We start from the raw sequence: 16302 nt of genomic DNA, 5'->3' as shown, positions 1-16302 counted from the left end.
TGCAGCAGATTTGCCCAGTGCAGTGCATCGTTTGATTTCTTGACTGCTGCTTCATTGGGCATTGATTGTGGATCCAAATAAAATGAAATCCTCAACAACTGCAGTCTTTTCTCCATTGATCATGATGTTGCTTATTGGTCCAGTTGTGAGGATTTTTATTTTCTTTTTGTTGAGGTGTAATCCACACTGAAAGCTGTAGTCTTTGGTAAATGTTTTCAAGTCTTCTTTCAACAAGCAAGGTTGTGTCATCTGCATATCGCAGGTTATTAAGGAGTCATCCTCCAATCCTAATGCCCCATTCTTCATATAGTCCAGCTTCTGTGATTATTTGCTCAACATACAGATTGAATAAGTATGGTGAAAGGATACGCACACCTATCCTGATTTTGAACTACACAATATCCCCTTGTTCTGTTCGAATGACTGCCTGTTGGTCTGTGTACAGGTTCCACATGAGCACAATTAAGTGTTTTGGAATTTCCATTATTCAGAATGTCCATAATTTGTTATGAGCCACACAGTTGAGTGCCTTTGCATATTCAATAAAACACCGATAAACGTATTTCTCACGTTCTCTGCTTTCAGCCAAGATCCATCTGACATCAGCCATGATATCCCTCTTTCCACATCCTCTTCTGAATCCTGCTTGAATTTCTGGCAGTTCCTTGTCGATGTATTGCTGCAACAGTTTTGGAATTATCTTCAGTAATACTTTAGTTGCATGTGATTATGATATTGTTCGATAATTTCCTCATTCTGTTGCATCACCTTTCTTTGGAATGGGCACAGATATTTATCTCTTCCAGTTGGTTGGCCAGATAGCTGTCTTCCAAATTTCTTGACATAGACCAGTGAGCACTGTCAGAGTTGCATTAGTTTGTTGAAGCATGTCAGTTGGTATTCCGTCAATCCTGGGGCCTTGTTTTTTGCCAGTGCCTTCAGTGCAGCTTGGACTTCTCCCTTCAGTACCATCAGTTCTTGAACATATACTACCTCTTGAAATGGTTGAACTTCAGCCAGTTCTTCTTGGTACAGTGACTGTGTATTCCTCTGTATCTTCTCTTGATGCTTTCTGCATGATTAAGTATTTTTTCCGTAGAATCCTTCAGTATTGAATTGTGATATTGCAGCTCAAGGCTTGATTTTCTTATTCAGTTCTTTCAGCTTGAAAAATGCTGAACATGTTCTTCCTTTTTGATTTTCTAACTCTAGGTCTTTGCACATTTCATTATAAATTTACTTTGTATTCTGGAGCCACCCTTTGAAATCTTCTGCTTAGCTCTTTTACTTCATCATTTCTTCCTTTCGCTTTAGCTACTCTACATTTAAGAGCCATTTTCAGAGTCTCTTGTGGCATCCATTTTGGCCTTTTTTTCTTTCCTGTCTTTTTAATGACCCTTTGCTTTCGTCATGTATACTGTCCTTGATGTCATCCCACAACTCATCTGATGTTGGTCATTTATGTTCAGTGCATTTAAATGTATTCTTGAAATAGTCTCCAAATTCAGGTAGGAAATACTCAAGGTCGTATTTTGGCTCTTGTGGACTTGTTTTTCCTTCAGCTTTAACTTGAATTTGCATATGAGCGATCGATAATCTGTTCCAAAGTCAGCCCCTAACCTTGTTCTGACTGATGATATCTAACTTGTCTGTCATCTCTTTTCACAGATGTTGTTGATTTGATTCCTGTGTTTTCCATCTGGCCAGGTTCATGTGTATAGTCGCCGTTTCTGTTGTTAGAAAAAGTGTTTCCAGTGAATTGGTCATTGGCCTTTCAAAATTCTGTCACACAGTCTCTGGCATCATTTCTGTCACCAAGGCCGTATTTTCCACCTACTGATTCTTCTGTTCCCAGCTTTCACATTCCAATCACCAGTAATTATCAGTCATCTTGATTGCATGTTTGATCAATTTCAGAGTGCAGAAGTTGATAAAAATTTTCAATTTCTTTATCGTTGGCATTAGTGGTTGGTGCATAAATTTGAATAATAGTCATACTAACTGGTCTTCCTTGTAGGCATGTGGATCTTTTTCTATCACTAATAGCATTGTACTTCATGGTAGATCTTGAAATAAATTCTTTTTGACAATGAATGTGGCACTGTTCCTCTTCAATTTGTCATTCCTGGTATAGTAGACCATATGATTATCTCATTCAAAATGGTCAGTGTCAGTCCATTTCAGCTCATTAATGCCTAGGTTATTGATCTTCAAGTGTTCCATTTCATTTTTGACAACTTCTAAGTTTCCTAGATTCATACTGCATACATTCCCCATTCCAGTTACTAATGGATGTTTCTAGCTGTTTCTTCTCATTTTGAGTCGTGCCACCTCAGCAAATGAAGGTCCCAAAAGCTTTACTCCATCACATCGTTAAGGTCAGCTTTGAGGAGGCAGCTCTTCCCTAGTTGTATTTTGAATGCCATCCAACCTGGGAGGCTCATCTTCCAGCCCTCTTTCAGACAGTGTTCTCCTGCTATTTATAAGGTTATCACTGGCCTGTTTTTTCAGAAATATATCACCAGGTCCTTCTTCCTAGTCTGTCTTAGTTTGGAAGCTTCATTGAAACGTGTCCACCATGGGTGACCCTGCTCGCATTTGAAATACCAGTGGCAGAGCTTCCAGCATCACAGCAACACGCAAGCCCCCACAGTATGACAAACTGACAGACGAGTGGAGGATCGTGCTTTTACTATACAGGCTATCCCTGGGTTATGAACGTGCAACTTACATACAACCTGTAGTTACAAACCAATTCCTGTAAAGCCTATTATACTAAAAATTCAAGGTAAAAGAGTGGTTCATAATGAGTGCTGCTTTGTGGCGTGTATCAAAACATTATTATTACTGTATTATTATGTTAAAGATTTTTTTTATGCCTAGAAAGGTACACTGTACACTATATGCTAATACAAACATTTGACTAACTGACAAACCATAACTAAGAGTTGTGATTTAATTCAACTTAAAGACAAATTTAAGAATGGAACTCAAGCTGGGGACTCTGGGGCAGGACCCACAATCAAATGTGTTAATATTTCTGCAGCAAAAAAAAAAAGAATAATTCAGGTCAGATTTTACCATCAAAATAGTTCTGGCGCCAAACTTAAATTCTGAATTTTAGAATTGCAGATAAGGGATTGTGAGTCTGTATACATAACATACCCTGTGTACAGCATGTATAATAGATACAGACTTTGTTGCCATTACGTTCTGGTTCTTGCTATGTTGAAAAGGTCCAGTTTTGTGAGTACTTTTCTATCATCTCTGATCCAGTTTCCCCAGTTAATCTAAGTATATATCAGTAAGATGAACCTTTGAAGTATATTGGTGGCTCTGAACAGTTTTGCATGTAATTTCTGTACAGGGGTTCCTATTTTTATTTCCATTTTAAATTAAGGATTTAATTTCACAAGAAGAAAATTCTGCAGCATATGGATTTGAAAACTTTAATGAAGGAACTCAGATAATGATGGAAGTTTTAGTACTGGGTGTGTTTTATACCTCATTTTTCTAACTCTAAAGATACTTTTCAATCACTAGAAAACCCTTTATTCCCCTAGCTCAGAGATTTTTCTTTATGGATACTATGTATTAAAAAATACATTTCTTTTTACTCTATAACTACTAAGTTCTTATTTTGCATATACATTGAAGCATATAAATTAGATGAAAGAAATTCCTTTTAAATTAAAAGAATTTAAATTCAAGATTTTATTAAGCTAATCTGTATTGACTAATATGATACACATTTGTAAGTTAGCTTTAGGTCACGTTACCAGGGTATGAGTTAACAAACTCAAACTATAGCAGTCCATGCCGGTTAATACAGTTTTCACAAAATGCTAGCAAATAGATTCTACCTAAGCAAATCATTTTGAATCCAAATGACTTCAGATAAATCTGGCTTGGTTTGCCCTTTCCTTGTTCTTAGGAAATTATATTTGCAAGGGGAAGTTATTTGTTGAACCTTTCAACTCCCCATCACTTGGACACTGGCTTTGACTTCTTGGTAACAAATGTTGACCAAGTAGGAAAGAAGGAAAGCTAGACTGTTTAAAAAGTGGGCTTTAGAAACTTTTTTTTTTAATCAATAATTAGTAGGTAATTACAGTCTTCGAGTCTGGTTAAAATGATTTTGACATATTTTAAAAGAAAACAGAAATGAGACTCAGATGAACAAGGTTCCAATTCTAGCTTTTCTCCTGTGTGACCTGGGCATCCCTTAATCTCTTGAGCTTCAGTTTCTTTTTGTAGAAGATAAGGTTATTGGACCAGATGTTCAGGTCTATTTTTTTACAAAGCAAAAAGTCAGGATTCATCTGTCTAAGGCTCTTTGTTAACTTATTAAGTTATGTATATGAAAGTCTTGTTAAGGCATAAAAACAAAATCATGTGGATATTTAACAGATCACTTTAATGGAATAATTAAAATCACATTATTATTAGGGATTATCCTAGAAAATCTTGAATAGAGTCATGTATGGTTCTTCTGCTCTAAACTTCTACATATTATATATTTTTATCTGTTTAAAATGTTATAGATTTTAATGGGAATACTATAATGTAGAAATTCTGTTTTAAATGACTTCCCTAATGTGTGCTTCTTAATAAAGGCTGTATCAAGAAGTTTATTTGCTTAGTAATTTTAAAGTGATATGGTATGAGAGAGACATACTCCATTAAAACATTGATTCTAAACTCAGAAGATAAAATGAGTAGCTGGTTTATCCAAGTGCTGTTCTTACCTGTTTATGGTTATTTTATGATGGTGGTGTTCACTTGATACTCACAGGATGATAAAAGAAGACAGGTAGGTTGGTTTTTATTTTTATTTGCTCTGTTGGTTTTGCTTGGACACATTGGTCACTGTTTAGAGTTTTCAGTTGTAACAGTGTTTCTTTGTACTGTCAGTGATTCTTATTATTTATCATTCTAGGGTCATGATCAGAGTTCAACTCTTGCTCAACACTCCGTTGAGCTGACTTTACCTAATCATCATCCATTTCATCGAGACTTGCTCCGATACGCCAAGCTAATGGAATGGCTGAAAAGTACAGATTATGGAAAATATGAGGGACTAACCAAGGTATGGATTTGACAAAAATTACTCACAGAGTATAGAGCATAGTCTCTGAATCAAGAGGTCATGTATTCAGTTCCGTAAGTGACAGTTGAAATACTGTAGTACATTCTTTGCAGGTGTAGAAAATAATTTCTCAGTGCTCATTAGCCTGTAATAACATTTATTTTATTTACTTGGATAAAGCTAAATTTTGAGCTTCAGTATAAAACATTATTATTAAATGCTGTAATTATTTCCTGAGTTTCTTTATATGTAGTGTACAAACAAGAAACCATAGGTAGTATGAAGATGTTCGAGTGAGGTATTTGCCTTCTAAGAGTTTACAATCTCCCTTGAGGGACTGAATTGCTGGGTGGAGGGCTGTGGGGACCATGGTCTCGGGGAACATCTAGCTCACTTGGCATAACACAGTTTATAAAGACAGTGTTCTACGTTCTACCTTGATGAGTAGCGTCTGCGGTCTTAAAAGCCTGTGAGCAGCCATCTAAGATACTCCACTGGTGTCATCCCTTCGGGAGCAAGGGAGAATAAAGAGAACAGGATACAAGGGAAAGATTAGTCCAGAGGACTAATGGACCACAGCTACCAAGGCCTCCATTAGACCGAGTCCAGTACAGCTAGATGGTGCCCGGCTACCACCACTGACTGCTCTGACCAGGATCACAACAGAGGGTTCTGGACAGAGCTGGAGAAGGATGTAGAACAAAATTCTAACTCACAAAAAAAAGACCAGATTTACTGGCCTAAAGGAGACTGGAGAAACCCCAAGAGTATGGCCCCCAGACACCCTTTTAGCTCAGTGGTGAAGTCATTTCCGAGGTTCACCGTTCAGCCGGGGAGTGGACAGCCCCATAAAACCAAATGGGACTAATGAGGCACAGCAGTCCAGGGACAAGGGCCAGAAGGCAGAAGGGGACAGGAAAGCTGGTGTTAGGGAACCCAAGGTTGAGTAAGGATAGTGTTGATGTGTTGTGAGGTTGTTAACCATTGTCATAAAATTGTTAAATGAGAAACTGTTTTGTTCTGTAAGCCTTCATCTAAAGTGAGAATAGCAGCACAACTGGAAGAGTGTAATCGATGTCACTGAACTGTGCATGTAGAAATTTTTGAAATGGTATTATCTTTGGCTATGTATATTTTCACCAAAAAAAAAAAAGGTCGAGAAGGGAGAGGGTTGACATGTTGTGGGGTTGTTACCCAGTGTCATAAAACAATATGTGTACTACTGTTTCATGAGAAACTATTTGTTCTGTAAGCCTTCACCTGAAGTACAATAAAAAGAAAAAAAAAGTTTACACTCTGTTCTGTTAAGCAAGTACTAAGTGCTTCTTTATTAAGCAAGCATTCCACTATTCCAAGCCTCTGTCTCTAATAAGCTTTAAGTCTAGCTGGGAAGAACAGTCATACATAAAACAATCAGTAATGAATTAAATGCTAAACTGGAAAAGTTTAAATACAGTATATGAGAGTTTACAGAAGGGAGAAATCACTCTTTTGAAGCCATCGGGGAAAACTTTATAGAAGATACTGGACTCGAATTGTGTTTTAAATAATGAATGATATTAGATAAGCCAGAAATAAGAGGGCGATCATTGCAGGGGTGGGGAGTAAGATGTGCAAATAAGGGCAGGAAAAGTATGCCATTGTCTTAGGACAATGAGGAGACCAACCTGACTGAAGCAGAAATTTCATATTCTGCAGCACTGAAAAATGATGGAAAAGATGAGCCATGAAATTTAACAGCATCCTTCAAGGAGGAGAACAGACTAGATGGGGAAATTAATTAAGAACCTGGTATAATAATTCAGATGAAATGAAAGCTTGAACCAGGAACATGTAGTAGGAACAGAGAGAGAACATAAAACAGCCTCCAGAGGCAGAAAGAGCAAGATGATGCCAAGAATGCTGACTAACGTTACTGGCCTTCTTAGAGCGCACATTCTAGTGGAGAAGGTAGACAGAATAGTTATTTATGTAGAGTGTTAAAAGGTGCTGAATGCTATGGAGAAAACAAAAGCAAAGGAGGGGAATGTGAGGACTGAAGGAAGGTTGCACTTTCAAATAAGGATGGTCAGAGAAAGTGTCAAGAGAAGGGGACTTTTGAGCACAGATTTAAAAGATAAAGGGGAGTACACAATGTGCAGAGCCCTGGTGGCGCAGTGGGTAAGAGCTACAACGAGCTGCAGCTGCTAACCAAAAAGGTTGGCAGTTTGAATCCACCAGCTGCTCCTTGGAAAACCTATTGGACAGTTCTGCTCTCCTATAGGGTTGCTGTTAATTGGAGTTGACTCAGCGGCAATGGGCTAAGCAGTATGGGTTTTAAGGGGAAAGCATCCCAGGCATGGCATAGTGCCCTAAGGCAAGGGTGAGCCAAGTATGTTTGAGAAGCAGTGAGGTAGCCAGTGTGGCCCGAGCACTGTCAGCCGGGGCAGAGGCTTAGAAGGGCAGATCAGTCATTTAAGGGCTAGGGCAGGGCAGATTGAGAAGGACTGTGGACCACTGTAAGCATTTGGCTTTTACAGTGCGTGAGATGGGGAGGCTGTTGGAGGGCTCTGAGCAGTGGAGTGACATGATCTGACTTACATTTAATAAATGACCATTTTAGTAAGAAGCACTAAGGTATAGTACTTTACTGGCAGTTGTGCTGGGACCTTTACTGTAGGAATTGGCCATGTCACTTTTTTTTTTTCCAATAACTCAAATATATAAGTACCTAATAGTACTCTGGATATTCCTGGCTGAAGGAGCAGTTTAATTAAAATTCTGACGTGTACTGGGAAACATTTAAAATATTTTATTTGTAAGTTGTTATGAATTTGGAGTTTAAGAATAAAAAATCCAAGTATTGAATAAGCCATTTTAATAATTAGTAGTAATTTAATTCTATGGGCAGTATAATCCTAAAAGATGTTCTTGAATTTGAAAGACCAATATATTTTGTCTCTGTGGAGTGAGACTGTTAGAATTGTGAATGTAAAGGCCCTTCCCCTACACCATGTGCTTGTGACCAAAAATTTCCTAACTGGGAATTTAATAACAAAATCTTCCAGGTTTTTTTGCTAGTGTTGCTAGTATTTGCCTAGTTTTATTCAGAGAGAGGCACTCTCTTTCAAAGTGTTTTTTAAATGTAGATTATCTTCTCAAGGATTACTTTTTATACATGACCCCATTTTATCTTTATTCTTAATGAAATAATTATTAACAACTCCTTTCAGACATCTTAGGTGCATATTTCAGGTGAAGGCAGAAGGGTTAGGTAGGAATTTATGAGAAGGATGATGGTAAGAAAAAGACAGATTCCGCATTGCTAACGATGCATTGATGTCAGTGTATTTGACAATAGGACATTCTTGTATATCTCAGTCTTCCTGGATTTTCTTTTTGAAGTGTCTTTGCCCATTTAAAGTAAAATCTGATTCCCACTACTTCTAAACTGAGATCATAGGAAAGGGGACATAAACTCTGGCAAAATAAATATTATTAAAAATAATATTAAATCACAAGTATTAATATAAAAATTATAAGAAAATTGCTTTCAAAAAGGATGTTCATCTCCTGAGATGTTTATATACATAATATCTGGCTAGCTATTTTAGATAAGATTCTTTTGTTCCTCAAAATAAGCCTTTTAAGTGTATGCAACTCTGCTGTTGTATTATATTTTGTTTTGTTTTGTTCTGTTTTCATTCAACAGAATTCTGATTTGGAGATACCTTAAGGAAAAATATTTACTGGAATTCTTTGCCTTTTGAAGTTTAGGAGGATTAATGTTTTGAATAATTAAACATAAATTATATCTCCTTAAGAGTTTTGTGCCAACAAGTGCTTTGTCCCCTAGTGAATATTCAAATAAGTAATCGATAAGCTTTTTGCCTAATTGTGTTCTCAGTGAGTATATTGCCCTATCTTTATATATAATGCAGTATTCATGAATGTAATTTCAAGTGAAGAAATAAGACTATAGCCAACCTAGAGATGATTTATGGAGTCATTCTATGCTCAGAGTATATTTTTGATTGATAATATTAATGATCTTTTCTATGAAATTGACATTTCCCAGGAATGTTATTTGATCCTGTGGTTTGAACTTCTGACAGACTGTATTTTATACCTCATAATCTAATTTGGTTTGTTAAAGTGTTACCAAAAACAGGAACTTTATTAAAAAACTTTTTTAAAAAGGAAGAAAGGAATAAAAGAAAAAGATGGAAACAAACCAGTGTTTCTTTAGTAAGAAATAATAATTAAATACAGGTAGCTGTTTGCAGCTTAATTGAGTGTATACAGCTCACAATTCTTGGCAGGAACGGGAAAAGCAGTCCTTCTCCACCTTTCCAAATTCTTTAGGGATAAGAATCAGTAGCCACAGCTTCAGCTGCACTTATGGCTGAATTTAAGCAAAGCCCTGATTTTGGGTATGCATAATTAGGGCCTATGGAAAATAGGGATGCTTTGGTCCTGTAGTTCAACTACCCAGATATTCTCCTCCCCAGGACTGCTACAGGTACACGCACTATATCTTCCTCTTCATATCCTTATCTGTGGCTCTTGGTTTTGCCTGTAGGGCAGTTAATAATAGAGATGATCCATCCATGCTTGGGTAGAAAGTGAGCCTTCCTCTTCTAATAGCCTCCTGAGATTGATGGTCAAACTTGAAGATTACTCAGACATCTTCTCTCAACCTCCGTTCTACATTTGTAGAATTTTTACTGTGTAAAAAAAAAGTAAAACATGGAAGTATATGTAAGAATCTACAGTTAGCAAAAAATGAAGTTTAAAAAACAGTTCCCAGAATACTTAAACTTGTGATAGTTAAATTTTAAGTTAGGTGCTATATGTAAGGTGCTAAGAGGAATACATACACACAGTGAGAGACATCTTTCAGTATTTGGTAAGTGAATGAGCTGCTGATACAGCACATCTATCTGTGGCCTTTCCCATCAGTGAATTCTGTTGAGTACTTGGGAAGAAAAGATAACCAGTCATTTGAGTACCATTGAAAAAGGAAACAGCCCAATGAAATAGGAATTAATTTTTGGGTATATTTTCATTTAAAGTTATACAAAGATCACAGGAAATAATTGCCCCTTTGACTAACTTTTCTTGCAGGGATTATGTGGGAAACATATATGACTAATTGAGAAAGAGAGGATCTGTATTATGCTTGGTACGAATACTATTTTATAAGGATATATCTAAGAAAATCAGTGGTGAACTATGAGTCAGTAATCAAATATTTACATTATGTGTACCTTTGAAAAGTGTACCTGATGTTTAAAGAAAGGTAAACCTGTTTTTAAAATGGATATATTAATTTGAAATAATAAAGGAAATTGAAGCTTAGATTCCATGATAAACTTAAAAGAATAGCCAGATACAATTTATTTAAATTTAGTCAGACTTCGTCTGTAGCATTTAACTTAGGACTTGGAAAAATGAATGGTCTCCCACTATTGAGGAATCTTCCTGGTGGTATAAAATATTTTTGTGTCATGATAAGCAGATGACAAATAAATGTGTTTGTATGCTAAATAATAGATGTTTTCATTTAAGCTAGAATGAATCAAATTTGTTTTAAGAAATGAATTATTTAACTATGAAAATTGTAGGATATACTAATTAAATTCTTACTGAAAATAACCTATTTTAGGGTAACGCCCCATGCCGACAAGAGTTCATTGAAACTAAATGTACTCTTTCATTGCCATTGACACTGTATATTAGTAGGACCATTTTTAAAACAAAATGGGAGTAAGGAGAAAAACTCACGAAGACTCCCATACTCTTTGTTCCTGGAATTCCACTCTTAGGAAATTTTTCAAGGAAAAAATTCAGTAGAGACAAAAAGCTTATTGTAGTATTGTCTTCAATAGCAAAACATTGAAACCACTTAAGTGTTGTCATTAAAACAAATTGTGGAGACTGGAGAAACGCCTGTACTGTGTATGTGAAAGTAGCTCCAACTCCAATAGCCTAGACAGTATAATTTCAGTGATATTTAAAATATGTGAAAGGTTATATGATCAAATGAAAATACAATTGGGATTATGTTTGATCTCATATTTTTGTAAATTGTTGTTAATATTACAATGCCTATTCTTTTTTTTTTTTTTTTTTGAGACAGAAAATAGCCTGCTTTTTATATCTTGTGAAATGCATCAAAAATTTTAGATCGCAAAATTTAAAACAAGCATGAAGGATTTGGGGGGATTGAAAAATGGAAATTGTTATGTTTGTTTTATTAATAAGAAGTGCGTGTTTTATTTTAAGAATTACATGGATTATTTATCACGACTGTATGAGAGAGAAATCAGAGATTTTTTTGAAGTTGCAAAGATCAAGATGACAGGCACAACTAAAGAAAGCAAGAAGTTTGGTAAGCTTAGGCACCTCAGTTCATTGTCTTTTCATATAAAAATGGTTTTCTTTATGACAACAAAAAAATTCTAAGACTTTTTAGACAAAATGGAATAAGATACAGTAGAATTAATGAAAGTAGGTCTAACTACATTGGTTTGATTTTTAGGTGCTTCATAGAACAAATATGTATATCTGCAAATATGTTTTTTACCTATTAAAATTCTACAGTCTGTGACACTGACAGTTATTCAGTTGTATATTCACACTATAATTAAAATATATATTCGTAGAAAATCAGTTGACCAGAAAATGAAGTGCAGCTGGTAGAGAAAATATTAGACTAAGAGACATGTTTAGAGTTCAGTTTCTGGCTCCTTACAAGATCTTTTATAACAGTCTGGGGGCAAGTCACTGATCTCGTAAGGCATTGCAGGGAAATGAAACTGATTCCTGGCTTCTCCTTACTTCTCACTGGCTATTTTGAATCAAAAATAAAGCTTAAATGTTTTCTCCCCTGCTAAGGGGCTATAAAAATGTCACTAAAATTTCTCATCTGAATATATCTTATTTTTCCAAAGAGATAGTCTTAAAGCGTATTTTTTATTGCTTCTAAATAGTTAAATGGACAAAAAAAAAAAAATGATTTGAAAGGACAGCCAGTGAAAGTATCAAGTTGTGAGGATGGTGATTTGCCGAGGCCGCATTCTGCTCTTGCATGTACCTATCCCTGGAGTTCCTTTTGGATGCAGTTCTGTGCCTATTCAAGTCAAAACCTGGCCTTAAATGGCTATGATGTGTACTCCTCAGTGTGTCTGCATATCTCCCCTTTAGAATAATGAGTTTAGCATTTGCTTGTTGAAAAGAGCCTGTGCCCTAAGCAACTTTGATATTCAGGAAACAGGATTGAAAATTGATAGCACATGTTTCTGTATTTTTCTTTAGGACAGAAAAGACTGTCTTTAGTACAAAATTATTTATAATTCACGGTATTTTAAAAATGCAACCCTAATATATTGATTATACTTGTGCAGACATTTGGAAAGGTTTGAATCTGTACAACCAAATGTGCTGTACTTTGGTAAAGATGCTGATTAAGAATCTTGGGACAATAGGCTATTGGAAACAGAAATGCTAACTCATCCTAAAGGTTAATTGTTCTTAAACAGCAGTGTGTTTATATCCTTGTTAATGTTTTCACTGTGGATATGTTATGCTTTTTTTTTTTTTGAGTAAACAGCATATTATTAATGCAGTTACATGTTTAATGTTTTCATTAAGTATATTTGTCATCACTTGTTGGTGAACCATTTTATTTTGGGAAAACTCTTCTTCATGAAAAGTGGAAGTAAAAGGGAAATTTTTCTAAAATTATCTCCTGAGCAAGTCATAAATCCCAGTAGCATAATAGTTTACCAAGCTTAAGATGCACATAAAGGTAAATGACATAATAAAAATATCATTTAAATCAAGTATAATAATGTCTTACTGATATTGTTGCATTAAACTGTTAGGCACATAATTTTTTTTGTTTTCTTACCTCTTGAGAAGTTTTAAAATAACCTTGTTAAAAATATTTTTAATTAACGTAATAAAGGTTTACAAGGTAGTTTTATAGTTTTAAAAGTTAAAATTATATCTCTCTTATATATCTAAGTGATAAGGAATAGGAGAGTAATTTGTGATAATTGATGGCACCAGAAAATTACAGTTTCAATTATTTTGATAGGATCAGCTATAAGAAAAGAAAAACTAAACAATAAACAGAATTCAGTGTATTTAAAAACAAAAAAAACCTGGTTCATCTTTGAAGATCTGACTCTATTAGTTAGCTTTTTAAAGATAAAACAAGATAAAAGATAAATGCAAATGACTTGAGAAGTTCTGAATAAGGCAGAATGTACCTTTTTTAAAAAGGTTTCTTTTCAATGATTGAAATTAAGTGAATTTTTAATAGTAATTATAGTTAAAAACTTGAAATTTTTGGAAAGATAACTTTTCAATGAATCAAAATTAAACGATTATAAATAAAATTTGTTTTGTTTTTCACTTGCTCTGGGAATTCTAGATCATAGATGCTGATGAGAATAGAAAGTCAGTTTGAATGTGTCTGTGTAGCCGGAGAGATTCAGGGAAATGTTCCTCTTTTTGAACCACTCGACTGAAGTCTTTAACATCTACTTTAAAAAAAAAAAAACAGACTCATAGCAACCCTGTAGGACAGAATAGAACTGTCCCAAACGGTTTCCAAGGCTGTAAATCTTTACGGAAGCAGACTGCCACATCTTTTTCCTGCAGAGCAGCTAGTGGGTTCAAACTGCCAACCTTTTGGTTAGCTGCAGAGCAGCTAGCGGGTTCAAACTGCCAACCTTTTGGTTAGCAGTGAGCACTTAGCCACTGTGCCACCAGGGCTCCTATAACACCTACTTAGTTCAAATAAAGTAAATTAAAGATGCCTGGAAAGAATCTTTTCTTTGTGACAAATTCTTTATGTAGGTCATTATTTTATTTTTTTGATTAATATGTTTACTTTGATCTCCTCAGAGTTGTGGCATATTTCTATCAGTAGTGATACTTTATTGTTTTGTTTTTTCTTTCTTTGTATTCTACAAATGTACTTAATGAAATAACAGGTAAAAGAAATTTAATAATTATTTTTAAAACCATATGTGTGTTTTTAGTTTTTTTTTTTTCTACAGCTTAATAGAACATATATATGATTTTAGTCTGTTTGTTGATTTAAGAATACACACACTCATGTGAGTACCGCCTCCCTCCTATTTAATATTTCAAAATCTTAAAACTGGTGGGCCAAAATAATTTTTTCATTCTCTGTTTCTCCACTAAGTTAAGAAATCTTGTTGATTCCAAAGCAAGTCTTGAATATGTAACTGAACCCTGGGCTAGCTGCAAGATTCACTTAATTACCTACTATGCAATAAGCACTTTTCTAGTTATTGAAGATACAGCAATGAACAAAGACCCTATTCTCATGAAGCTTATATTATAGTGTGGTTATTTAAAGATAATTAAAATTTTACATTGAGTATTGTTTTGTTACTTGTTGCTGATAAATTATATGAACTGTTTCTTTGAGCCCCAAATTATAGTTAATGGGTGCTACTGGTACCATCAAATGCATATGAGGCGATTAAAAATACCATGGCTTGGTTCAGGCACACTTTAGTCTTCAAAGTGAAATCTTTGCTTTTTAACACTTTAAAGAGGTCTTTTGCAGTGGATTTTCCCAGTGCATTGTCATTTGATTTAACTGCCATCTCCATGGGCGTTGATTGTGGATCCAAGTAAAATGAAATCCTTGACAACTTGAGTATTTTCTCCGTTTAGTATGACGTTGCTTATTCATCCAGTTGTGAGGATTTTTTTCTTTACATTGAGGTTGAGTTGATGTATTTGAATTATGGTATTGGCAAAGAATATTGAATATATCATGAACTGCTAAAAGAACAAACAAATCTGTCTTGGAAGAAGTACAGCCAGAATGCTTCTTAGAAGCGAGGATGGCAAGGCATCGTCTCATGTACTGTGGACATGTATCAGGAGGGACCAGTCCCTAGAGAAGGACATCATGCTTGGCAAAGTAGAGGGTCAGCAAAAAAGAGGAAGACCCTCAACAAGCTGGATTGACACAGTGGCTGCAACAGTGGGCTCAAACATAGCAACGATTGTGAGGATTGTGCAGGACCAGGCAGAGTTTTATTCTGTTGTACATAGGGTCGCTATGAGCTGGAACCAACTCCATGGCACCTAACAACATCAACAACGCTAGGACAATAGGGAGCCCTGGTGGTGCAGTGGTTAAGTGCTCCACTGCTAACCGAAAGGTTGGTGATTCGAACCCATCAGACACTCCATGGGTGAAAAATGTGGTAGCCTGTGTCCATGAAGATTACAGCCTCGGATACTCTATGGGGTAGTTCTGCTCTGTCCTATAGAGTTGCTATGAGTTGGAATCAACTTGAGAGCAATGAGTTTGGTTTTTTGTTTTTGTTTTTTTTTAACTAGTACCATGTTCTTTATTGACTACTAAATAAAGAAAACTGTGAAGTAGTAGGCTTTGCTCTGGAACTGGAGAACATACCACAGTGACACCTTAAGGCCAACTGAAGGTACTGTTCAGATGGCTAGCTGGTAGGTCCAACATGATCTGTTGTCACTACAACTAATGTTCAGCTTTATTGTTTCATATTCCCTTGAGCTTCAGGTGGCCAAGGATGGGAGGATATACATGTCTCTTGTGTGACAAGTTAGTAGCTTATGCTTTGACTTTTGCCTTTAAATGTGCTTTTGTATTGTAGGGATAGTGTCAGTTGACACATTGTTCTCAGTTTTAAAAGTATTTTTAAGTTATAGTGTTCTTTAATTTTATGCTTCATTCCATGATTTTCTTACCTTTCACATTAACTCATAATTTGAGTCTAGAATGCTTCACAAGATGATCTCTAAAATTGATCTGATAAATATATTGAGAGAAGTTTTAGAATAAAAGAAATATCAGATGACCCTAAAAGAACTCAAATTCTTTTATTATACCTTTATCATACCCATTCCCTTAGTTTTACCCTCCTATTCACCCATCTCCTGATAACTGGTGTAATGATAGATGTCTTTCATCCTAGGTGTTTACAAAGCTAGTTTCTAAGTAATTCAGCTTAATATTTAATTTTTAAATGGTTTTAAAGCCCTATTCACATAATTTTTTATCAGATATAGAATGAAATCATTTAGTACAGTGGAGATTCAGGAGCATTCAGGGAATGTGAGACCATTGATGCATTTAATGTCTAAATCTACAACTTCATTCTAATGAGTTTCTACTCATTCTAATGAGTTTCTGC

At 35.4% G+C, this 16302-nt stretch overlaps 1 protein-coding gene across 5 annotated transcripts in view; it reads left to right on the top strand.

Annotated features, from left to right (window-relative positions):
- EXOC1 (exocyst complex component 1) overlaps window positions 1-16302 on the top strand; it is a 67097-nt gene that overhangs the window by 33282 nt on the left and 17513 nt on the right. For all 5 annotated transcript variants that reach the window (XM_023737325.1, XM_023737324.1, XM_004382887.2 and 2 more), the window contains 2 exons: window positions 4940-5089; window positions 11357-11462. In XM_023737325.1, coding sequence (XP_023593093.1) covers window positions 4940-5089; window positions 11357-11462 — 256 coding nt within the window. The remainder of the gene's footprint in view (window positions 1-4939; window positions 5090-11356; window positions 11463-16302) is intronic.

The sequence above is a fragment of the Trichechus manatus genome, unplaced genomic scaffold (assembly GCF_000243295.1).
Source record: "Trichechus manatus latirostris isolate Lorelei unplaced genomic scaffold, TriManLat1.0 scaffold00101, whole genome shotgun sequence".
NCBI classification, from domain to species: Eukaryota; Metazoa; Chordata; class Mammalia; order Sirenia; family Trichechidae; genus Trichechus; species Trichechus manatus.
This window is presented reverse-complemented; position numbering and strand designations above follow the sequence as displayed.